The 26,083-nt window shown below is 41.5% G+C and overlaps 1 protein-coding gene across 1 annotated transcript; it reads left to right on the top strand.

Moving 5' to 3' along the window:
• The first annotated feature begins 4,082 nt into the window (after nt 1-4,082).
• Nucleotides 4,083-14,535, top strand: LOC311231249 (small ribosomal subunit protein eS17). Its single transcript, XM_084317800.1, has 5 exons — nt 4,083-4,143; nt 6,176-6,327; nt 10,886-10,991; nt 12,102-12,167; nt 14,416-14,535. Exons 1-5 carry the CDS (start codon nt 4,141-4,143, stop codon nt 14,491-14,493), a joined length of 405 nt encoding a protein of 134 aa, XP_084173926.1. The 5' UTR covers nt 4,083-4,140; the 3' UTR covers nt 14,494-14,535.
• The last annotated feature ends 11,548 nt before the right edge of the window (nt 14,536-26,083 follow it).

Below are 26,083 nucleotides of genomic sequence, written 5' to 3' on the forward strand. Positions count from 1 at the left end.
GGACGCAACAGAAGTTGAACACGATACACACAATAAGGGATACAAAGACTAATGAAATATTGAGAGACCCAGCTGAAATAGAGAGGACATTTAGAGAATACTATGAGAGACTATACACACAGCCAAAAGCAGCGGGAGAAGAGGAAATAGAAGCATATCTGGAGAAGCTAGAGTTACCATCGATAGGGAAAGAACAGAATGAAGAATTAAATAAAATAATTACGGAACGAGAACTGGAAGAGGCAATTAGTAGAGCTAAAAACAACAAGTCTCCGGGGAGTGACGGATTCCCAGCGGAATTCTACAAGACATTTAGAACGGAATTAGCACCCATGTTAGGGGCGGCGTTCAGACACACGATGGAAGAGGGCAAAATGCCCCCCTCGTGGAAGGAAGCCATAATCACCACGATACCGAAGGAAGGGAAGGATAGAGAATTATGTAGTAGTTTCAGACCTGTGTCCATACTCAACGTGGATTACATGATGTATACATCGATAATATCAAAGAGATTTGAGACGTTTATGCCAGACATTATAGATGAAGATCAAACTGGATTTATTAAAGGGAGACAGACACAGGACAACGTGAGAAAGACATTACACATAGTAGAGGAGATACAAAAACAAGGTGGTAGCGCTGTACTGATTAGCCTAGATGCAGAAAAAGCATTCGACAGTGTGAGCTGGACATTTTTATATAAAACATTGATGAGGTTCGGACTGAACGGGAGGGCGATGAAGATGATCAAGGCGCTATATCAAGAACCGACAGCGAGGGTTAAGGTGAATGGCAGCCTGACGGATAGAATCAGATTAGAGAGGGCTACCAGACAGGGATGTTGTCTCTCACCAACGCTCTTCGCCGTTTTCATAGAACCACTGGCGCAACTGATCAGACAGACCAAGGACATCAAGGGAGAAAGGATAAAGGGAACGGAATATAAACTAGGCCTATTTGCGGACGACGTGATAGTATACATGAGACAACCAGACAAGAGCTTCCCGGCACTGATGGATCTACTGAAGGAATATGGCCACTACTCAGGATACAAACTAAACGTGACAAAGACACAGACCTTAGCATGGAACTATACCCCAACGACGGAAATTAGGGAACAGTACGGGATAAGATGGGACATGGACAAGATTAAATACTTAGGGGTGAACATCACGAGAGGGGTGGGGAAACTGTTTGAGGCGAACTATACACAGATAAATCAGAACATCAAGAGAGACTTCGAGAGATGGACAGTAATGCCCTTGGACTTCAATTCAAGAATAGAGGTCATTAAAATGAACATACTATCAAGGTTACTGTACCTGTTCCAGTCACTACCGATACAAATACCACAGAATCAATTCAGGGAGTGGGACAGACTGATATCGAGGTTCATATGGGCGGGGAGAAGACCACGGGTCAGATATAAAACACTACAACTACCAAAGGAAGAGGGAGGGATGGCAGTACCCAGCCTACAAGATTATTATTATGCAGCGCAACTGAGAGCAGTGACGTGCTGGTGTAACGACAAATATGAGGCAAGATGGAAAGACATTGAAAAAGAAGGGGAGGGATACAAGCAGTGGTGCAGTGCTGGTATAACTCGGTATAACGGCGTTATACCTCGGTCACTGAGGCTGAAGTACGCGCAATCGCTTTTTACATGGCATTATCCAACCGGACCCCCGGAGAAGCATGCAGCTGCAGAGCCGCAGAGCCAGCGGCGCTCTCTGGGCCGCGCGCTGACGGCCGCGCTGTGAGGCAATAGTATCCAGCGGCAGGACGAGAGCAGCCAAAAAAACTGTGCATGCGCGCGGGCACGCGCGTGGAGCGTTTGACCTACTGTCAATTTGCCACTGCACCACTGGATACAAGGTACAAGCTCTGGTGGGAGATAGGGAACTGTTCAAAGAAAAAGAGGGACTGTTAGATCCTATCACCAAATGCACCTTGACCATATGGAACAGAGTAGTAAAAACACACAAATTAGAGAAGCAGTCAGGGGTTCTGAGATGGATAGCACATGACAAGAGATTCAAACCAGGGAGGCTGGACCATGGATTCAGAAGGTGGGAGAGGGGGGGGGCAACAGCGATATGCAAAATAATAAAGGGGGAAATGCAAACACTACAAAAATTAAAGGAGAAATTTGGACTAGAAAACAAGGACCACTTCAGATATCTACAGATTAGGGATTACTATAATAAAGAAATAAGAGGGGACAAGGAAGAAGAACAGAATGGAATAATTAGGATGATAGTAAGGGCATACGAAGGAGGGAAAGGAAGGGTAATATCAGCACTGTACCGGGCTATAATGACCAGCAAGGGACACACGACCAATTATATAAGGGAGAAATGGGAGAGAGAACTAGAGATAGGAATAACAGGGAAGGAATGGGGGAACATATGCGAGGTGCAACATTCAACAACAGGATCGAGGATATGGAAAGAGTTTGGATGGAAAAACATAATCAGATTCTTTATAACCCCAGAGCTGAAGGGAAAATATGCACCAACACAAAGAGCATGCTGGAGGATGTGTGGGAAGGAGGGGGCAAATCACACGCACATATTCTGGGGATGTCAGAAGCTGAAGGGGTATTGGGAGGAGATAGGGGAGGCAATGATCAGAATATTAGGATACGGGTTACCACAAACAGGACTGGTGCTTTACTTAGGAGACCTGACACACGAGGGAATACAAGGGGGGGACAAATATTTAATAAAGATAATGTTGATAGCGGCCAGAAAAGCAATAACAAGACTGTGGTACAAAGAAGACCCACCGACAATAGCACAATGGGTAGGAATAGTGGAGGAGATACAGGATATGGAGAGGATAACACACATGCTGAGGTTACAGGAAGAGAAATTTGGAGAAAGATGGGGAAAGTGGGAGGATTACAAGGGGAACGAAAACGACATCACAGAGGAAGAACCAAATGCATCACAAGAGGGCGAAGGGTAAAGGAGGAAAGAGGTTCAAGGAGGGTCTCTGAACCCATGTCACACACTTTTGACTTAGTTAGTATTTTCTGATTTTATTTTTCTTTTTTTTGGGCATTACAATTGTATTACATTTTTTGTACTTTATTATTTATGTCTGTTTAACAATGTTGTACTAATAATCAAGGAAGATGTGGTTTGTAAATGGGTGAATCAAAAGGCAAAGAGAAATTTAGTATAAAAGAAATAGAAAGGGCGAAGGATAAGAGAAGGAAATTCAAATAGGGTCACTGGACCCATACCATACATATTTGCCTTAGTCAGTATCTAATCCTTTTGAGTAGGTATTAAATTTGTCTATACCTGTTCAAGGGCGGTATACAATCAGTCTATGTATTAAGTGCCTGGAAAAACAACTGTAGTGGAAACATATAACCAACAATGCTATTCATGTAACCATTTATGTTCACTGCATTCTTTCATATTGTGTTATGGGATCCATTTTTGTGTAAGTGTTGTTTGTCTATAAATGTTAATAAAAATGTAAGTTTAAAAAAAAAAAAAGATTGCATCACGTTCAAGGTCATAAAAAACGTAAGTTGTAATATTTCGTTCCAATTCTTTTTTTTTATGAATACCACTATGAACCTAACTCAACATATCTATCAAAGATTCCAAAGATTTCCAAATTGTAACCCCTTATATTCCCATTGGGGTTAGGGTTAGGGTTTGGGATAGGGTTAGGGTTAATGGTATGAAATAAACCACTAGGGACGTTTTTTCCTGTCAAATGGGTAACTTTTCTTTTAGAGGTCTTCTAAATGTAATTCTCTCAAATTATGGAAATATATGGAAACAGACCCAATTTCATGACATAATCATAAACACAGGCACCGTTGTGTACACACACACACAAAAAGGCTAAGTACTGGCGGGGACTCCATCGAGGAACTGTACAACCATCCGTGTGCAGGATCATCAGAGACCCCAGCCACCCCATTCTGTCACTTATACATATCATTTACAACATGTGCTTCTGTCCCTTCACTCCCTTGTAATATTTGTGTGTTCCGTCCCCCACCCCTAGGGGGCGATACACATAATGTGTCTTCTCTCCTGACTTCCGGGTGCCCTCTTTTGAACTTCCGCCGGTGGGTTTTTTTGGCCTCTTCTACCAGGCCGATTCAACATGGTGGGTACTTTATAATATTCTACCTTTCCGTATCCACGCGAATCCGTCTCTCCTGACGCCGCGCGGTGTCCGCGAGCTCAGCGACGGTGACCGCTGTTTGTCATAAATCGCAATATGTGTAGTATTTGTGTTTGATGACGCGATTAAAAGATGTTAGGAGCGACATTTCAGTCGAGATGTTTCCTGTGTTGAAGAAACAGCGTCACCTGCAGAGAAGCACGTTTAACCACCACTCGCCGTCAGTCGCTTTAGCTTTATATATACCTTTATATATTATTATTATTTATTATTATATTATATATATATATGAGTTTATAGCTTGAATACTGGAAGCAATTGAGCTGGAATATATCGTCACAAGGTTCGTCCACATTGTGTAGAATCCTGTCAGAACCTAATGACTGTACAGTCACTCCTCCTAAAACGCTTGTTCCAAATAACGAAATAGAAAATGTTGAATTACATATTGTCGTCATGCTAGTGGGAGTCAGGTGTTCTAATGGAGGCCTTGCACCGCCATACGTCGCGTAACGTTAGTTATGTCTTCCAACATGGTGGTCTGTAACCAATGGTAACCGCTTTCAGATGGTAAATGGACTGGTACAGATGTGTGCAGTGGTGGAGTGGGGTGAACACATCAGCATGGCGTCACTGTTCCACCGAGACATGTTTACAAGATCCAGCTAGAAGACGTCACATTATACCTGGATATTATCAATCATAGCCTTCGTTTTGCCCAACATTCTTTGAAACTCATTAATTCTGCCTCATACCTTATTGACTTCAATTAGCATGTCTGGTAATGCTGACACGTTCTGCTCATAAACCACTGGACACCTCGAACCCGAATGACAGGAGTCCTGTGTCACCTTATTAGTCTGTACGCTTGCTAGTTATTAGACTGTACGCTTGCTAGTTATTAGACTGTATGCTTGCTAGTTATTAGTCTGTAAGCTTGCTAGTTATTAGACTGTAAGCTTGCTAGTTATTAGACTAAGCTTGCTAGTTATTAGACTATGCTTGCTAGTTATTAGTCTGTAAGCTTGCTAGTTATTGGTCTGTAAGCTTGCTAGTTATTAGTCTGTAAGCTTGCTAGTTATTAGACTGTAAGCTTGCTAGTTATTAGTCTGTAAGCTTGCTACTTATTGGTCTGTAAGCTTGCTAGTTATTAGTCTGTAAGCTTGCTAGTTATTAGACTGTATGCTTGCTAGTTATTAGACTATGCTTGCTAGTTATTAGTCTGTAAGCTTGCTAGTTATTGGTCTGTAAGCTTGCTAGTTATTAATTAGTCTAAGCTTGCTAGTTATTAATTGGACTGTACACTTACTAGTTATTAGTCTGTAAGCTTGCTAGTTATTAATTAGTTAGCTTGCTAGTTTATTAAGTAGTTTTCTAGCATGCTAGTTTGACATGTACTTGTGCTCTTAATCGACAGTCCGAACAGTTGAGGTAACTTAAGGAAATTCTAACTTTGATTGACGGACCCTTTCTAGTGGCTTTAGGTAATATGTTGCCCATTTATCAATAGCTATAGCGAAATTGGAGCCATGCAAGTATCATAAGCCGATGGGAAGAGGAACTGTGAAACTTGGTAAGGTTTTGGAGACACCACACTGACACAAAAACATGTTGGTTTTTTCCTTTTTTTATTTGTCACCTGTCTAGGTCTTGATGATGGCTGAACTCATTTGTAACCCTGTATCGAAAGTGATCATGGCATGTTAAGTTGCCAGGTCATTGATAATTCAGGAATATTGAACATGAAAGCTTTTCCCGTGTTTGTTGGAATCCTAGTTCCTCACAGACCCTGTGTTTTTCAAACATTCCAAAATCTGTCAAGCTTTGGTAGGTAACGTATGTGTTTTATAGCTGCTGCGTTTTTTTTATTTGAATGTGGGCACTGATGTGAAAATTAACTAAATGTACATTTTTAACAATTGCCCATTTATCAATAGCTCTAGCAAAAAGAGGAACTATGAAACTTGGTGAGGTTGTGGAGACTGCATGGTAACTCGTCGTCTTGTCTAACCAGGGACGGGTCAGGACTAAGACGGTCAAGAAGGCCGCCCGGGTAATCATTGAGAAGTACTACACCCGCCTCGGTAACGACTTCCATACCAACAAGAGGGTGTGTGAGGAGATCGCCATCATCCCCAGCAAGAAGCTGCGCAACAAGATAGCTGGGTGAGTGACGCTGGGTGAGTGAAGCTGGGTGGGTGAAGCTGGGGGAGTCGTGGGTCGCTGGGTGGGTGAAGCTGGGGGAGTCGTGGGTCGCTGGGTGGGTGACGCTGGGAGTCGTGGGTCGCTGGGTGGGTGAAGCTGGGGGAGTCGTGGGTCGCTGGGTGAGTGACGCTGGGGTGGGTGATGCTGGGTGGGTGAAGCTGGGAGTCGTGGGTCGCTGGGCTGGGAGTCGTGGGTCGCTGGGTGGGTGAAGCTGAGCTGGGGAGTTGTGGGTATCTGGGTGGGTGAAGCTGGGAGTTGTGGGTCGCTGGGGGAGTGAAGCTGGGAGTTGTGGGTGGCTGGAAGCTGGGTGAGTGAAGCTGGGAGTTGTGGGTATGTTGCCAGTACAAGTACAGACTCATTACAGGAAAAACCTGAAGAAATTAGTGGAGAAATTAGGCTTGTATTGAAATTCCCCTGCTGACTATATTACTTTATTACATGGCGTTTTCACATTCGCCGAAATGCTTGCTTGTGATTGGTCAATAGCCCCCGACAGCGGTGAATTATTTTTCGATAACCACCGGTGATTAATTATTGTTTTTCGCAGCTGGAGTAATCAAGCCCCACTGACACACACTGTTTCAGTGCAGCCAATCAGACACTTGCCGGGCTGCCCGCGATAATAATAATCACTTTATTTGGGCTGACAGAGCCACAGAACAACTGCGATTTGTCAAATGAATTAGGTATATTGTTAGTAAGTTAGCCATGTAATAAGCGGGATAATAATTGACCTTCACTGACGTTTAAAACACCTCGCCGAGGCGGCTCGGTATTTTAAACTACGTGTCAGTCAATTATTTTGCGACAATGACCTCGTACATTATCCCTTACTTAACCTGTTAAGCCCGGAGCCATATTTTCTGAAAATCAGCCTAAAATACATAAGTAAATGGAAGATTGCTCCACTTCTACAAGATCTATTAGCATGTTCTTGGTATCTAGGGACATCTATGGATCTCAGGGAATGTATTCCCAGTGTCAGAAAGATTGTCTGTTACTAGGCTTGAGTAAATTGTTATGAAAGGAGAATATAAATTATGATTTTTCTTTGCATCTTTGACAGCGAATAACACCATGCTAAAAATGAAATGAAAATGAAATACTACAAAAAATCTAAGCAAATTAATAAACTACAATAACTTAACACCAACTTAAATGTATATTCCTGTAGTTTTGACCTAACCAGATGTATCATGACATGAGCGTTACTACTATGAACAAAACAAAGCCAAGACAACAGTTTTGACCGATAAAGTGACCATATTTATTTTTCCAAATAAATATAATTTGAATCCGAAAATTCACAATCCGTCAATAACTTATAATACATCCAACCTAACAAGTCACCTGCAACATCACCACCGCTACAATGGTGTGTTAAAAGCCTACGACGACACGCGAGCAGCATCCAAAGCCAGCTAAAAAGGAACCTGCGGCGCTTGTACCTATTGATGAGGCGTTTGCTAAATTAAAGAAGTTTGACAGAAATGACCCAAGGGCTCAAGCCGCTAGCTTTTAAGCAGTGCTTGGTGGTGCAAATTAACCTGGCTACTACGGAGCAATAAGTGACTGCGTATTCAACCAAGGGTTGCATCACAGTCATGAAAGGGGCTCGATTTGCAGCAGCTTTAGCTGCTCGCGCGTCGTCGTAGGCTTTTAACACAATAACACCATCGTAGCGGTGGTGATGTTGCAGGTGACTTGTTAGGTTGGATGTATTATAAGTTGTTGCCCTTTTCCCTCCTCGTGGAACTTCTGCATTGCATTCGTTACAAATAGCAAGCGAACATTTTCCCCCACACTACTGACGCCATCTGGACGTTGTGGACAGCGACTCCTACAGGTCGGTTGGGTGACGCCTGCACAGCAGAGACAGGAAGTATCGGGGCAGCGTGAGCCTCCCATGCGTTACTCCTCGCCACTGAGAGTCCGCGCTGTCTGGTGAAAAGATGCGACAGGCTGCCTCCTCGTGTACCGGAGGGGACACGTGACGCAAGGCTTCTATCCTCACTACAACCGACCAGTAGGGGGCATAGTCTAGCCACGTTCAAGACAGGGGAGGGGAGAATTGGCAATACGAAATCGGGATGGGAGAAAAATAAGGAGAAAAAGTGGATCAAAGAGAAAAAAATAAATCCACAAGTCATATGATTGACAGGAGCTGGCTTGAGCTGGGTAGTGTCGTTTTTAGAAATTCCAACGCCATTCGAAAGCTCTGGGTCTCTCTCTTCTCATATGACTACACACAAAATGGCGGCGCACATTAACTTCGTCGATATTCGCTCGTTTCTGAATACATTTCCAAAACGAATATTTCACTAATAACACTTTGACCTATTGGTAAACAAACGTATTGCTGAAAATATACACTGACTGCTGTTTTGACAGGGTTAGGGTCTTCTTTACTCTTGACTACATTTGAGAGAGAGAAAATCGCAACATTAATTCATACAGTCTGTAGAGATGGATTTATGGCACTGCACTAAGGCTACGTTTAGACCAGTGCTTCTCAAACTTTTTCTGTCAGGCCCCCCTTTGGCGGACCAAAATATTTTGGGCCCCCCCCCCCCTCGCCCCAACAAAATAGTCATGAAATGGGCCATGTTTAAATTTATTGAAATAACACCAATATCGTGACCTTTCAAATTGTGCAACCACTTTACAACTGTGCAATTGTGCAACAACATAACAATACAGTCCAATACACACTCAAAGACTGTGCTTTTCTTTTTAAAATAGAGACATCTTGTAACATTGCAATACAATTCAATGGACTCTCAAGACTGCTTTTTCAAAAATAGAGACATCTTGTAACATTGCAATACAATTCAAGGACACTGCTTTAAAAAAAATATATATAGATAGAAAACTTTGTGAAAAACGTGTGAAAAAATTTAAGTAAATTATGTGAGTCATCACAGCATTAGTGGCTGCAATGAGCGAGACCCCCTTGATGAGCGCCTGTAGCCCCCTCCTTTTCCCTGCCATGGCCTGCGCACCGTTAGAGCAAAAGCCCACACATAGGAAATAAGCAAACAGTCTTTATTGCTGTCTTTGACAAGGCAACACGCATGTCATCCTCAAGGCTCAACTTGGCCCTATATTTTGTTTTCAGAGCTGTCATGGATGAACAGCCAGCTTCACACAGATACTGTATGTGGTGCTGAATGGTATCAACACCTTAACTGCTGCATCATGAGATACTTGGTACTCAGCACCACACTCTGAAACTAGCTCTCCAGGTGGTATCAGATGAGATTTCAAAGAGTTCTTCCAAGAGTTTGGATGGAGATGTGTCAGGAAGCTTTGTCTCAATGTTGTCTGTAAAGGTTTTTTTTTTATCCAGAGTAACTTGGTGATCCTTTTCTGTGTTTTATTAAATAATGATTTTGAGAAATGGTATTTTCATGGAGAACAGTGCAGCTGCAACAGATAGCACTTTAGTGATCATTTTCTGTAATAAAAAATAAATAAAATAAAAAATATTTTTTTAATAAATCTCAAGGCCCCCCCTGTCATGCCTCTGCGCCCCCCACTTTGAGAAACACTGGTTTAGACGGAGAGAGTCTGAACAGAAACCGCAAAAGTCGTTTTGCGTTCTCACTTTTAATTTTGCGTTTAGACTAGCGTTTTGGGATGGAATTCTCCATGCAGACGAGGCTGTAACGACTCGAGACGACAGAGCCCCACTGTCACACGATTGGCGCATATGTCACATGACGTGCTGTGAAGACCCGCCCTACTCTGCCTCTGATTCGCAGACTGTGGGTGGGGAATGTGATTGGACCAAAGCAGAGTCACTCGCAGACAGTGGGTCCAGTACTAATAGTTGTGATAGCCGCGGGACAGATTCTTGTGTATTTAAAAGTACTGCCAATGTAGCCTTCAGGTGATCGCCATGGATAGAATCAGACATGCTTTGTTTACGCTTCTAGGCTACTGGCGCATGCCTGTGATGTAAGCAGTACACGCGACGAGAGCCTTGACAACCCTTTCGTCATCGTTTTATGCGGTTTGACAGTTTAGATGATAGCGCAAAGGTTTATCGTTTCTAGGAATTCCACCATGGAAGGTGGTCTCACTTTTTTACGGTTTCACCCCGTAAAAACGCTGTTTCCGTATAAACGAAAGGCACATCCGAAAAAATATTTTTGCGGATTCACCTGCTAGCGTTTCCGTCTAAACAGGGCCTAAGACTAAAAAACATGTTTTTTCCTTTTTAATTTGTCACCTGGCTGTCTGTGTCTTGATGATGACTGAACTCAATTGTAACCCTGTATCGAAAGTGATCATGGCATGTTAAGTTGCCAGGTCATTGATAATTCAGGAATATTGATCTTGAAAGCTTTTCCCGTGTTTGTTGGAATCCTAGTTCCTCACAGACCCTGTGTCTTTCAAACATAACATGTGTTATTGAGGTGCTGCGTTTTCTTTCATTTTAATGTGTGGCACTGATGTGAAAATGAACTAAATGTAGCGATGATTAATGAATGATTCTGCTCCTGTATCTGTTTAGATATGTGACCCATCTGATGAAGCGCATCCAGAGAGGACCAGTTAGAGGCATCTCCATCAAACTGCAGGAGGAGGAGCGCGAGAGGAGGGATAACTACGTCCCAGAGGTCGGTACCTGTTCAGATGAGGACGTTAGAGGAACCAGTGGTCTAACTAGGCAGCATTATGACCTCATAGTGTACCTGTGGTCCAAGTCGCACCATTATGACTTCATAGTGTACCTGTGGTCCAAGTCGCACCATTATGACTTCATAGTGTACCTGTGGTCCAAGTCGCACCATTATGACTTCATAGTGTACCTGTGGTCCAAGTCGGTCCAAAAAGATTTCAACATCTAAAGACTCGCTCTTTAATCCAAGAACTAGAGTTCTGAAACGCACCCTTGAGATGTTATCCAGTATAACTCGTGGGGTAATTAGATGTTATCCAGTAGAACTCGTGGGGTAATTAGATGTTATCCAGTAGAACTTGTGGGGTAATTAGATGTTATCCAGTAGAACTCGTGGGGTAATTAGATGTTATCCAGTAGAACTTGTGGGGTAATTAGATGTTATCCAGTAGAACTTGTGGGGTAATTGGCCGCCTTGTTGTGGATTATTCCTTCTTAAAGCTGCTATAGATGCATGTTTATGTAGAAAAGAGTATTGCTTTTCCACATCGTTAATATATATTTTTTTTGTTATTTAAAATGTTCTTTCGTGAAATGTGTTCTTTTGTTGTTTACATATTGCGTGCATCTATCCCCTCCCTTCCCATTTCCCCACATGGAATGCACTTGATTGGATAAATGACTGGTGCTCTAGTGGGACATCTAGTGGCTGAATGTTATCTATAGCACGTTTTTATCTTCAACGTGATATTAAAAGGTTGTTGACAGATTCATTTGTAACCTGTATCGAAAGTGATCATGGCATGTTAAGTTGCCAGGTCATTGATAATACAGGAATATTGAACTTGAAAGCTTTTCCCGTGTTTGTTGGAATCCTAGTTCCTCTCAGACCCTGTGTCTTTCAAACACTTGAGAATGTCATTTGTTTCTGATGAAGCATAATATAATAATCCTTGATTTAAAATAATAATAATCCCACTTCCCACCTCTGATCATATTAATTTGTTCTTATTGGTTCCTAACGACATAGTGATTGGTTGACATCAGTGTCACTCTTCATTCAGCTGTTGTGATTGGGTGTTGGGGTAACGCTCCCCTCTGTCTGCAGGTGTCTGCGCTGGACCAGGAGCTGATCGAGGTGGACCCAGACACCAAGGAGATGCTGAAGCTGCTGGTAGGTCCTGTCATACGATGCCAACACTGATGTCATTATGATGTATATTATTCTTAGAGTTATAAGATGAGTCGGTGTTGTCAAATGTTTGAAAATGGCTTCACCGTTATCACTCCTAGTGCTGAATAACATCTGTTACCCATCCTCTTATTATTCTAGTATTTATAAACCCAGGAAGTTATAAACATCCTCTTATTAGTCTAGTATTATCCCAGGAAGTTATAAACACATCCTCTTATTATTCTAGTATTATCCCAGGAAGTTATCAACAGCCTCTTATTATTCTAGTATTTATAAACCCAGGAAGTTATAAACATCCTCCTATTATTCTAGTATCCCAGGAAGTTATAAACATCCTCTTATTATTATTCTAGTATTATCCCAGGAAGTTATAAACATCCTCTTATTATTCTAGTATTATCCCAGGAAGTTATAAACGTCCTCTTATTATTATAGTATTATCCCAGGAAGTTATAAACATCCTCTTATTATTCTATTATTATCCCAGGAAGTTATAAACACATCCTCTTATTATTCTAGTATTCTCTTATTATTCTAGTATTATCCCTGTCTGTGTCTTGATGATGACTGAACTCAATTGTAACCTGTATCGAAAGTGATCATGGCATGTTAAGTTGCCAGGTCATTGATAATTCAGGAATATTGAACTTGAAAGCTTTTCCCGTGTTTGTTGGAATTCTAGTTCCTCTCAGACCCTGTGTCTTTCAAACACTTCTAACAGTTCCAACCCTCTTTGTCTTCTGTGTATGAAAGTGACTGTTTTTCAGCAAGGCAGCGTTGGTCTCAGCTCTCCTGTCGTCTTATGTGTTTCAGCAGGGTTAACCTTCTGTAGTGTGGTAGTGAAAGGTTAACCTTCTGTAGTGTGGTAGTGAAAGGTTAACCTTCTGTAGTGTGGTAGTGAAAGGTTAACCTTCTGTAGTGTGGTAGTGAAAGAGTTAACCTTCTGTAGTGTGGTAGTGAAAGGTAACCTTCTGTAGTGTGGTAGTGAAAGGTTAACAGTCTGTAGTGGTAGTGAAAGGGTTAACCGTCTAGTGTGGTAGTGAAAGGGTTAACCATCTGTAGATGTGGTGAAAGGGTTAACCGTCTGTAGTGTGGTAGTGAAAGGGTTAACCTTCTGTAGTGTGGTAGTGAAAGGGTTAACCTTCAGTAGTGTGGTAGTGAAAGGTTAACCTTCTGTAGTGTGGTAGTGAAAGGTTAACCGTCTGTAGTGGTAGTGAAAGGGTTAACCGTCTGTAGTGTGGTAGTGAAAGGGTTAACCATCTGTATGTGTGGTGAAAGGGTTAACCGTCTGTAGTGGTAGTGAAAGGTTAACCGTCTGTAGTGTGGTAGTGAAAGGGTTAACCGTCTGCAGTGTGGTAGTGAAGTTAACCGTCTGTAGTGTGGTAGTGAAAGGGTTAACAGTCTGTAGTGTGGTAGTGAAGTTAACTGTCTGTAGTGTGGTAGTGAAAGGGTTAACAGTCTGTAGTGTGGTAGTGAAGTTAACCGTCTGTAGTGTGGTAGTGAAAGGGTTAACAGTCTGTAGTGTGGTAGTGAAGTTAACAGTCTGTAGTGTGGTAGTGAAAGGGTTAACAGTCTGTAGTGTGGTAGTGAAGTTAACCGTCTGTAGTGTCTTTTGTGGTATATTGCCTTGTTGTGGTATATTGTGTTGGTGTGGTATATTGCCTTGTTGTGGTATATTGTGTTGTTGTGGTATATTGCCTTGTTGTGGTATATTGTGTTGTTGTGGTATATAAGTAAGGGATAATGTATAGCTACGAGGTCATTGTCTGCGGTGCGGCGCCTCGGTATTCTAAACTCCGTGTCGGTAAATTATTTTGCGACAATGACCGAGTATAGCTATACATTATCCAGCTTATTACATGGCTAACTTACTAACAATATACCTAATTCATTTTACACCATCGACAAGACGAGATCAAATGCAGACGCAGTTGTTCTGTTCCGTGGCTCCGCGCTGTCATCGCCAGCAGCTTGCACTGATGAGTGCAGCTGTGCATATGCTGAGCAGCTTTCATGACTGCCATCTAAATGCTTGATTGCTCCGGCTGCGAACAGCAGTCATTATTGCTCGGTTGCCCCTGGCAGCGGTGAATTATCGAGAAATAACTGACCGCTGCTATGGGCAACCGAGCGCTATTGACCAATCACAATCAAGCATTTTAGCGAATGTGAAAACGCCATGTAATAACTAACCCTAACGGCTAACGCTATGACTCTCTCTCTCCAGGACTTCGGCGGTCTGTCCAACCTGCAGGTCACGCAGCCAACCGTCGGAATGAACTTCAAGCAGCCCCGGGGAGTCTAGGCATTTGTAATATATCTCTTAATAAAAACGTCTCAAAAAGTCCCTGAACTCGAGTGTTGCTTTTGAAACGATGTCTGTAGACTATGTGTTTGGAATCTTTTCACTGTTTCATCTCACCGTGGTTATATGGCAACTATCGGTTGCTTTCAGCAATGTGAGGTAGAGCTGCTCAATTATGGCAAAAATCATCACAGGTTATTTGTCGATATTGATCACAATTGTTTAATATGATTACGTGTTGACTTTGGAGACATGCATTTATTGAACTTAACGTTTTTTTTTTTTTTTTTTTTTGAGGTCGTTATGTAAGAGGTGGTGGTTGTGTTTGAAAACTTTAATAAAATTATGAAAATAAAATGCTTAATGCTATTCACTGGTGGAGGAGTGTTAAAGGGGAACTATTTTACTATTTCTTTCACTATTTTGGCACTTTTACACAATTCCTGTGAATTTATGGAACTCTGTAATTATATTTTTTTTTAATTCATTGTTTTGTATTTCTAATCAAGTACTCAAAAACAGCATTTTTCTACCTCAAGATCTCGAGCCGTTTTGAGCCTGGGCTCCTAAACCACTGTGTGGCCTGGTGGCATCTGGGACATTATCATGCAGCGGTGTCTCTCTGACATCACAAATCATCACATTTTCAGATGACTCAGTTCAGTGAGGGTGAATATTGTGAGAGGAGAATTGGAAGAATGCGCCAATATGAGAATTAGAGACATGGATCATATTAATATAAGTCCACATAGCTAGGAAACAATGCTAAACACTGAAAAAGGCCATTTATAAGATAGTTCCCCTGAGATGTGATGATAAAGCTGTCTTATTGTCACTCACCACCAGAGGGGGCTGCAAACCACAAGTTCCAACATCTGCATAGAAGAGACCTGAAATGCAACTCTAGTACCAATATTTAATAAAACCAGATCATGGTTAAACTGGTGATAACGGATATTTCTATTCTATTTTTGGTTCATTCAGTAGCCAGTGCAAGTCATTTAAACTTGGTGTTCAGTCATTGGGCATTTTAACTTTGTTTACAGTCATTGGTCATTTAAACTGTTTACATTAGCAGTTGTGGCTAAATTGTGTTCAATACTGACATGTTCATGAGCGTAGTGACGTAAGAATAGTGAGTAAAAAATTAGAAATGACTCCCCATTGGAAACCTTTTTAGTTTTTTAATGTTCTAAGAGGATGTTAAGTAGCCGGTAGGGCAGGCGTCTGACCTGCCTGTAAACACTAGGGGGCGTCTGACCTGCCTGTGAACACTAGGGGGCGTCTGACCTGCCTGTAAACACTAGGGGGCGTCTGACCTGCCTGTAAACACTAGGGGGCGTCTGACCTGCCTGTAAACACTAGGGGGCGTCTGGACCTTCCTGATGCTCTGACCACCTGCCTGTATAGTTAACAGTGCAACCGTTTTGTGACCGTAGCAATCCCCCCCCCCCCCCTGGTAGCCGCATGCTACTAATGCTGTTCTGGAGCAGTCGAGGGGCAGGTGCCTTGCCCAAGGGCACTTCACTGTAAGGAGAAGTTACCCGTCAAACTTAATGTGTTCACTTTTCTTTGAAACCTCAGCGACTGAAGTGTCATCAACCTTTCATTCACTGCTTTCACTGTAATCATAACTACCTACCTCATACTATAGTCTACTCATATACAGTAACCCTGCATGGTAGCATGTACAATAGTGCTGTATATCCCCTATATATACATTTATATATTTATATTTACCGCATATATATATCCATATCTGAATATACCTGCATCCTTCTATATACCTACCTAGTGTATTTATCAGTGGAGGTTTCTCTATGACAACACGTGAAACACAAATTCACTCATAATTATTATTAATTTACATATACCTATTAAAAAAAACTATATATATATATTTTTTTTAAATATTATAATTTTTTTATTATAAATGTTTTCCTCTGTAAAAAAAAATGCCAGTGAATTTTTTTTTTTCAAAAATGGCCAAAATTGACAGCTCTGAGCAGGTCTGCACTGCAGTATTGCCTGCAGTAATTATTCGTGAAGAAAACTTCACAGGTGTGACCCATTGTTAAATAAATAATAAATAACAGCGAATCAAAATAGGCTATTAACTTCATCTAAGCACGGTCTGTGCAGTTAAACTCTTGCCATTGAATGGAGGGTTGATTGATTGACAGCCCTTGACATCCAATACACGGAGGTTGAATATGATTGGCAGCCTTGCAAATCCAATCAGAGATTGCTGCATTGCAAAGTCAAAACGGGTCCAGCTGCATGTCCGGAGGATAGGTTTAGCTCGGGCCAATCTCAAGTTTCTTTATTAGTTGTCATACAGAAGTACAGAATACTTTTATACAAAATGTAACATAAAGAAGCATTTTGTATAAAAGTATTCTGTACTTCTGTATGACAACTAATAAAGAAACTTGAGATTGGCCCGAGCTAAACCTATCCTCCGGACATGCAGCTGGACCCGTTTTGACTATGTGAAAGTTGAGACTATGAGAAAGTCGTTGTTTAGTAGTTAGTAAGATGTACAGCTATAACAAGTCAAGTCAGGCTAAATTAAACTTTGCGCCAACATTAGGACCGAAGTATAAACCAGCAACTGAGCAACATGAAGAAGTGGACTTATGCATCTGGATCAGAAAAAACGTTGTGGATGAAAAAGTAAGTAGGCTACAGTGCTTGTATGCTAACAGTAGCTAGCCAGCTTAGCCTACATCACAATGATAATCACCAAGCTAACTTACTGTACACTCTGTAGGGCTGGGCAATTAATCGAAACAGAATCGCGATATCGATTCATAGACCTATGCAATCTCATTTCTAAGTTATGACTATTTTCTTTTATTAAATTTTTTTTTTTTTTTTTTTTTACTTTTTAAATTATTTTATCTGGGTTGAACATGATTTGTGGAACTCCCTCTGGTGTTGTGGTCGTGGTATTCACTGACCTTTGGGAAGTATTTCGACATGCACATGGGTATCTTAGTGGTGTAGTGTATCTTGTAGACCAGGCCCATTGCAAGTTGCTGTACTCTGTCGTCTACTCTAAGCCATCCTAGGTTGTCAAAGTGGACAGGGGTGAGGTGGGTTTTAGGAGTAAGGTCAAGCAGTAGTCTGACCAGTTTGTTTTGTGATGTTTGTAATCTTGTTTTTAGTGCCTTTGAGGTGCTTTGGTACCATGAGGTGCAAGCATAGTCGTAGTACCCTTGAATGAGTGCTCCTGTTAGAGTCTTCAAGGTATTCTTGTTTACCAGAGAGGAGATCCGGTACAGGAATCTAGTTTGTTGGTTGACTTAGTTTTATTACATTGGATCCCATTTTGTCACAGGAAAGATTTGCCTCTATAGGATGGAACCCAGGTAGGTAATTTCATCTTTCCTTTTAAGATAAGATAAGATATTCCTTTATTGATCCCCTTGGGGAAATTCAGGCATCATAGCAGCATGATGCAGCAGAACAAAATGGGTCAATATAATTTACTATCTAACTAACTGAAATATACATTATTCATTATTCACAGTATCACAGTATCCACATAAGGTGCAGTATGCATAAGGTAGTGTTATTGTCCTACTTGGGTTCCTATTAGTTCTAGGTCGATGTCTGGCAGCAGTCGCTGCCCACTGTTGTGGAGCCTGATGGCCACTGGTATGAAGGACTGTCCGAGGCGGTTAGTTGAGTGTCGGGGGGGTATGAGTCTGTGGCTTCCTTGTCACCTTCACCTAATATGTTTTGATCTGATCAGGTGCGCTGTCAACTAATATGTTTTGATCTGGTCAGGTGCGCTGTCACCTAATATGATTTGATCTGGTCAGGTGCGCTGTCACCTAATATGATTTCATCTGGTCAGGTGCGCTGTCACCTAATATGATTTCATCTGGTCAGGTGCGCTGTCACCTAATATGTTTTCATCTGGTCAGGTCCGCTGTCACCTAATGTTAATATGTTTTCATCTGTGTCCACTGACCACTGACACACAGTGGGGGATGTTTTAAAAATATTATTTAATATATAATATAATAATTTGTGCTTCACCTAAAAATTTGGTCAGCAGCCTCCACTGGTATTTATACACCTGCATATACAGTAACCCATATAACTATATGATGGCATGTATAATAATTAGGGATGTCCCGATCGCCTTTTTTTGCTTCCAATCCGATCCCGATCATGTGATTTTAAATATCCATCGATCCGATCGTTTCCGATCCGATCTTTCACATTAGTAATCAATTTTGACGCATTTTTGTCAGAAACTGGCGGAGCGAGACAAGCCCCTCTGTTGCCTATAGTCCGGGGCGCGAGCTCGGAGGCTTTTGTTATTACATTCACCCTGAGAAATGTGCTTCTGCTTCATATGAGAAATATTAAAAGTTTCAATATATGTTTGCACATTAGTATACATTCAGTGTTCGACTTACGTAATGGTCCATTCTGATCTGAAACGCCGACGATAATCCTCAGTCACGTTATCCTCCAGGTGAAAAGTTAGTCTGAAAACTTCGCCTCCAGCCTGTCCTCCTTGCAAACATTGCAACTGGCTTGACTTTCTATTTTAAAATGCTTAGTTCCAAACCTCTGACTTTAAGTCTAGCTGCTCAAGTCAGTGGATATTAACCGTGTTAGCTCGCGGCATGCTTCACTGAGTCTCCACAACATAGCAGAGAGTAGCGTTAGCGTTAGTGTTAGCTCGCGGCATACTTCACTGAGTCTCCACAACATAGCAGAGAGTAGCGTTAGCGTTAGCTCGTGGCATGCTTCCCTGAGTCTCCACAACATAGCAGAGAGTAGCGTTAGCGTTAGTGTTAGCTCGTGGCATGCTTCCTTGAGTCTGTTGTTGTGATGTGGAGCGTGTAGCCAGTCTAAATTAAAGGGATGTGTTTGTTGCAGCGGTGTAAATTAAAGGGGAATGTGTTTGTTGTGGACAATTATTCTGCTCTGTGTGACAATAAATACATTAATGATGATATATTATATGTAATTTAAAACCAAAACTAAGGCCTCCGTATGAGTTTAAGACGTGGACATGGTCATGTTTGTTGAATAAAATTTCTTTTTTTGACTGCCGATTTTTATTATAATTTTTTCCCGATCCCCGATCCTCTGAAAAGCACGTGATCGACGCCGATTCCGATCACGTGATCGGATCGGGACATCCCTAATAATAATGCTATATATTAAGCACTTTGAACTGCAACTTCTGTATGAAAAGTGCTATACAAATAGTTATTATTATATTATATACCTTATATATATATATATATATACTTATTCTTACCATATATATATATATATCCACATCTGTCTACATACCTGCATATAATCCTTTTTCAAGAATCAAGAGGTTTATTTGTCACATACATATTACCAGGGCATACAGTGAAATGTGGGTGGTCATGCCCGCATTGATAGTGCAAAATACAATAATAAAATAGGCATAGAAAAAATTAAATAGATAAAACACAAGATATGCATGGTTAAAAAAAAAGACATGCTAGGTTCCTGAGAAACTGGTTCTTATATACACTACTATGCAATATACAATTTACAATGTTGACTCTTAATGTATCTAAACTATACAGTACCTCCTTCTTTTAAAGTGTTTCAAAAGATTCTATTTTTTAAAGTGACTGTGACGGATGCGTCTGTGCGCCGCACCCGCCGCACATATTAACTTGTTCCCTCACCCTTATCATTTGTTTGGTTGCTTCAACTCTGCAGCCAGCCGTCCTCACTCTGGGCAAACAGAGCAGCTGCAACTGGTCCACCCTAAATAGCCGGATGGGGGTGGTGGACCAAACCATGTCACAGGAGATGTCGGGGGGGGGGGGGGTTCCTTGTATTGTGATTTAGTTTATTATATGTATTTTCCTTATTACTTAAGATTATTGGTTGTTTAGTTCAGTAGATATGTTATATGTTGTGTGTTTATTGTTTATTAGATTAATTAGAAGTGCAAGATATTATTTAGTAAAATATTAATTATCAATTAGCCCACTTAGATTAATGTATCTGGCCAGGGCCTATATATAGTTTTGAGTTCTTAGTTGTCATTGTCTTCCGTTCTGTTCAGGTCTGTTTTTGTCCTGCTATATTATTTGGACCATTTATGTTATATTTAAATTATGTTTTTGAAATGGGTAAAATAAAACCCTTATTTTTTGCCAAAACCACTGTGTCCTCCTTGTCTGGCTGCTTGGTCCCTTACAGTGACATTTTGTTTAAAGTGATTGTTTTTGCTGTTGCTAGTGATGGCGAGATGAAGCTTCATGAAGCATTGAGGCTTTCCATCCAATTGTACCACACATGTGTCGAAGCTTCATGGTGCATTTGCTCTACTGTGCCATCAAGTGGACAATAAATGTAGAACAGGCAGTGTGATGATGATGCCAATAAACAAATAATAATGTGTCTGTTTTTCTAACAGAATGATGGCAGGGACAGAGGAGAAAGTGCTTGTGTTACTACAACATTCTATAATTTAATATAGTGTGTTTTTCTAACAGAATGATGGCAGGGACAAGTGCTTGCTTCATTCATTTTTATTCAGAAAAAGCAACTCAAAATCGACATGCCATCCTGCATTTGGATCATACAGATGTGATCAGATTAGGCACAGCAATTTAGACATTACAGCAAGTTTATATGTAATGGAGATGATATCATATGGTCACCTTTTTTGCGTTGTGTTTAACTTTCTTCGATGCCCCGAGGGAGTTTAGAACCCGGGTCTGCCATGACACGGGCGACAGGTGACAGCACAGACCGCTACACCAAGGTGAATTCACTCTTCATGACGTGTAAAGTGTGTCTTTTTAAGTGGAGTGAGTTTAACTCGCAGTACCGCTACTCGCCAGTCACTTCACAACGCTTGAAGTCCATCGTGACTGACAGTGCCTCGCGCTACCATCTGTTATATATATATATGTTGGGATTATTAGGATACACATTTATTTGTCTTTCCCAGTACTCCACGGGATTCTCCAACGCAAAGAAACTCGTAATGAATTCCTATGTCGACACTTGTGTTGCGGGGATGTTCCGGGGAACATAGGGATGATCCCGTGTTGGAGACGCGTTGCGCACCAACCCCCGAAGCCATTTCCTGAATCAGTGACGCGGAGTGGGGCTTCGGGGGCGGTACCCCCCGGAGTGGGGCTTCGGGGGCGGTACCCCCCGGACCGAGGCTTCGGACGTCATCAGTACGTCACCTGATACGCGCTTCGATACAGGCTCCACTTAAAAAAAGCTGGATTGCTCGACACAAGCTCCGGAGCCTCGCTTCAAACGTCACATCACTAGCTGTTGCTGCATGAGGTGTGTGTGTGTGCTCATGTGTATTTGTGAGTGGAGAGTTCAGTGTTCTGATGGCCTGGGGGAAGAAGCTGAGTCGGAGTCTCTGTTCTTGCAGCGTGTGTGCGTAGGTGCTTGCCTGACCGCAGCAGCTTGAGCAGGCTGTTGTTGGGGTGGTGAGGGTCTTTCATAATTCTGCAGGCTTTGGATTTGCACCTCCTGTTATACAAGTCCTGCAGGGGTGGTAGTGCAATACCCGTAGTACGCTCAGCTGAGCGCACCATTCTCTGGAGTGCCTTCCTGTCCTGTGCCGTGCTGTTTCCAAACCAGGCAGTGATGTTTCCCCCCAGACGCCAGCTTCTGCTGAAACTCCGCGTCAGCATCAGATTCCCCACCTGAGCTCCGCACCATCTCCACTCCAGTTACTGGTGTTGTACCTGAGAACATCTCAGCTCACCACACAACCAGCGATGCTAGCCAGCCTCAACTCAACTAGCTCCGGCCAGAGCCAGCTGTCAACCTGCTGTCAACCTGCTGCCCCCCCCCCCCCCCCCCACCAACAATCTCAACATTTGTATTTAGCGTCAGCTCAAAAACACAGAACCGGACGACACAAGTCGCTAGTGATAGCAGCAACAATACTTCCGGTCGGGGGGTTTCAAAATAAAAGAGCAACATCTAAAACACCGGAAAGACGTTTATTTTGTACATTATCTAACGTTAAAACGAACCTAAACTAACGTTACAACTAACCTAAACTAACATACTAACAAACGTAACAAAAACTAAATATAACTATATTAGACTATATACAAGAACACAAGAAAAAACAAACATAAACACGGCTATTATATGGGTTGTTATCAATGGGTTGGTCGAGAAGGGAAGTTTCATTCTAGGGCACCTAGCTACATACGGGGTACAATGTTGCTTAGGCTGCGCATAGCCGTGCCGTTGCAGAAGTATAAATGCAGAGTGTCTGCAACATTGTTGCGTTGTCGATGTTGTGTCGCAGTTGCGTTGCAGTTGCCCGAGCGTGTAGACTGTAGAGCCCCACATCACAAACTCAGCCAAGGAACATTGAGTTGCTGTTTGTTGATGACTCAGAATAATTTTCACCCTCCGTAGGGAGGTCAATTTCCAAATGTTTGCCTACATTAACAAAATACTCATTAAACTCATTAACAATTTCCTCTATATTTTGAATAATTGAATTGTCGTTTTTTTTCAAAGTATGTTGGAAAGTCCTTTTTACTAGACTTTTTAATCATGTCATTAAGCACACCCCAGGTAGCCTTAATATAATTTGTGTGCATTTGCAACATGATTAGTCTTTTTTTGTGATCTCATGATAAATGTCACTCTGTTTTTATAGTTTTTGTACTTGTGTGAATGAATGAATGAATGAATGAATGAATGAATGAAAACTTTATTTAACAGATTGCAGAATGGGTACAATACAGTACGGCTCAATACATACAATTGTTAAGGGGATGCAGACCTGAGAAAGACGTTTGTCTTGTTTCCATCAGGGTCCCCCTGTTTCCCTTGTCCTTCTTATCCTTTGTTCGATGTTTGATAAATTCCCTGTAGAGCCTATTTTTCTTAGTGCAAGCTTTTTCCAGACCCTTGGTTAGCCACGGTTTCACCCTCTTTTTTTGTCTGCACTCCTTCAATGGTCAATGTCGTAATATGACAAACATTTACCCACAAATGCATTGTAGCTTCATTGGTATCTACTACATAAACCTCCTGCCAATCATGACTCAAAAGGTCTGCCTTTAGAGCCAGTGTTGCTTCTGGTGATTTTTGTCTAACCAAATTGTATGAATGCCTATTTGTTCTTCATTTTAATTTATTCTTCATTTCAAACACAGCAAAGACAGGCAAATGATCACTTACATCAGTCACTAATAGTCCCTTTATTATATTATCATCCATTACATTTTGTAAAAATATTGTCAATCAGTGTTGCACTGTCCTTTGTTATTCTGCTAGGTTTTACAATTAAGGGATAGAAACTCAAACTAAACATATTATCAATATTGAAGTGGCCACAAACAAAAATCACCTTATCCTTATGCATTTCATATCATTCAGAAATCTTCTTATTAAATTGATCAATACATGACGTGTACTGTAAATACAACGAATTAATATATTTTTGGATCTTTCAACATTGATTTCAATGGTTACACATTCTATCAAATAGTCAATAACCGTTGTCGTATTTTCAATAACTAGATTCAGACATCACAAACAGGGCAACACCCCCTTCCTTTTTGTTGATCCTGTTTTGCCAAAACATTTCATAGCCCTCTAATCCCCCTTGAAGTTCTTTGTCACTTCTCAACCAAGTCTCAGAAATGGCTATTACACTAAACTTATTTTTAAACTGTTGAAGGTACTTTCAAATTTTTGAGACATTTCTGTAGAGACTCCTACTACTGAAATGAATCACTGAAAACCCCTAAACTAACACTTTTGAATTGAACTTATCTTCTGAATAATATTCACAATTCAAATCAATGTTCTGGTAGAAGTGGATCTCTGGATCAATGTCATGGTCTAACTCAGTGGTTCCCAAACTGTGGTGTGCGCACCCCTTGTGGTGCGCGAGCGCCCTCTAGGTGGTGTGTGACATGAAAAGGCTAATGGTGGTAAATAAAAAAATAATATATATATATATTTTTTTACAATAGAATTTCATAAAAATCTTAGTCAAACCTTTAGTATTATGGATATTAAACATGCTGGCAGAGTACATGCATCCATGTTGTCGTGAACATTTTAATTAAATAAAGAAATTCCCTATCCATAGTCGCCGTGGGAAGAGATAAAATAAAAAATTTAATAAATTCCCTACCTACTCATGGCCTTAACTGACAACCAACAGGAACCAAACAATATTTTTAACAAATATAACTAATGTACATTATTTCAAATGGGGATTTTCACTATGTAAATCATGAAATTCAAGAAACGTTTTAATAAAAAACGTACGTTTTAATAATAATAATAATAAACAATAATGTCTCGGGCGTGTCTGACACAGGTTAGCCCCTTTCGTGACTTTCGGTTTGCAAGCCTGGGGCTTTTGTGACCGGAGTCACTTGCTCACACGCCCCGATTACCCAGTAGAGAAACGACCAAGCGTCATCAAGGGGCTTGCGGTGTGTCAAGAATACATCAGATCTGAATTTCAAAGATACCCAGCGTACAATATGGGTCTAACACAGCTTCACGATGGGGTCTGGAAGCTCGGAGTTGCTGATAAACATTTTAAATCATTTTCATAAAACGAGTGTACTCACAGAGCGAACCTTGGCAAAATGGCTGGTGCGTCCAGCGATCACTGCACTCCCTATCGGTCCCTGTTGGTCATTACAACAATACACAGGAGACGCGCTCAGCAGATTCTACCCTGTAATGGCCTATAGGTAATGACCAACAGGGACCGATAGGGAGCGCAGTGATTGCTAAACGCACCAGGCATGCGACAAGGAAAGTTGCAGAAGGAGAAGACGCCATCTTCCTGCCAGAGTTCGCTGTGAGTAGCACTTGTGTTTCCCAACAATGTTTTAAACTGTTTATTGGCAACTCCGAGCTTCCAGACCCCATCGTGAAGCTGTGTTAGACCCATATTGTACGCTGGGTATCTTTGAAATTCAGATCTGATGTATTCTTGACACACCGCAAGCCCCTTGATGACGCTTGGTCGTTTCTCTACTGGGTAATCGGGGCGTGTGAGCAAGTGACTCCGGTCACAAAAGCCCCAGGCTTGCAAACCGAAAGTCACGAAAGGGGCTAGACACAGGTGTGCTTCATCTGTGCACGGAGACCAGCAACAATTTTTTCTAACAGAAACCCATTGGGGGGTGCGTCAGCTAGGTCGGGAGGTGACAGGGGGTGCACGGCCAAAAAGGTTTGGGAACCGCTGGTCTAACTCATACAGTTTGTGGTCTTGAAAGTCAAAAGACTTTAAATCCGTGTATTCACACATTGTCTCGTGTCGGACGTTTCACTCGAACATGTCACAACCCAGTGACCCGCCCAAAATACAAACGAAAACAAAAAGAACATGTGACCTTCCCTGATCCACCACGTTGCCAAAGCATTTGTTATTTTCATTTATATTGATCAAGTTCTTTTATGTCTCTTAACGGCTATTACTCTGGCCTGTTCAGGTGTACCATTCAGCCGTATCATTACTCTGTTCAGGTGTACCATTCAGCCGTATCATTACTCTGTTCAGGTGTACCATTCAGCCGTATCATTACTC

The sequence above is a fragment of the Notolepis coatsorum genome (genome assembly GCF_963971535.1).
Source record: "Notolepis coatsorum genome assembly, chromosome: 6".
NCBI classification, from domain to species: domain Eukaryota; kingdom Metazoa; phylum Chordata; class Actinopteri; order Aulopiformes; family Paralepididae; genus Notolepis; species Notolepis coatsorum.

Bases quoted from the DNA above. Each gene is read 5' to 3' on its own strand.
- LOC311231249 (XM_084317800.1), top strand. The intron at 6,328-10,885 runs GTGAGTGACGCT...GTATCTGTTTAG, and splicing joins CTGCGCAACAAGATAGCTGG to ATATGTGACCCATCTGATGA. The intron at 10,992-12,101 runs GTCGGTACCTGT...CTCTGTCTGCAG, and splicing joins GGGATAACTACGTCCCAGAG to GTGTCTGCGCTGGACCAGGA.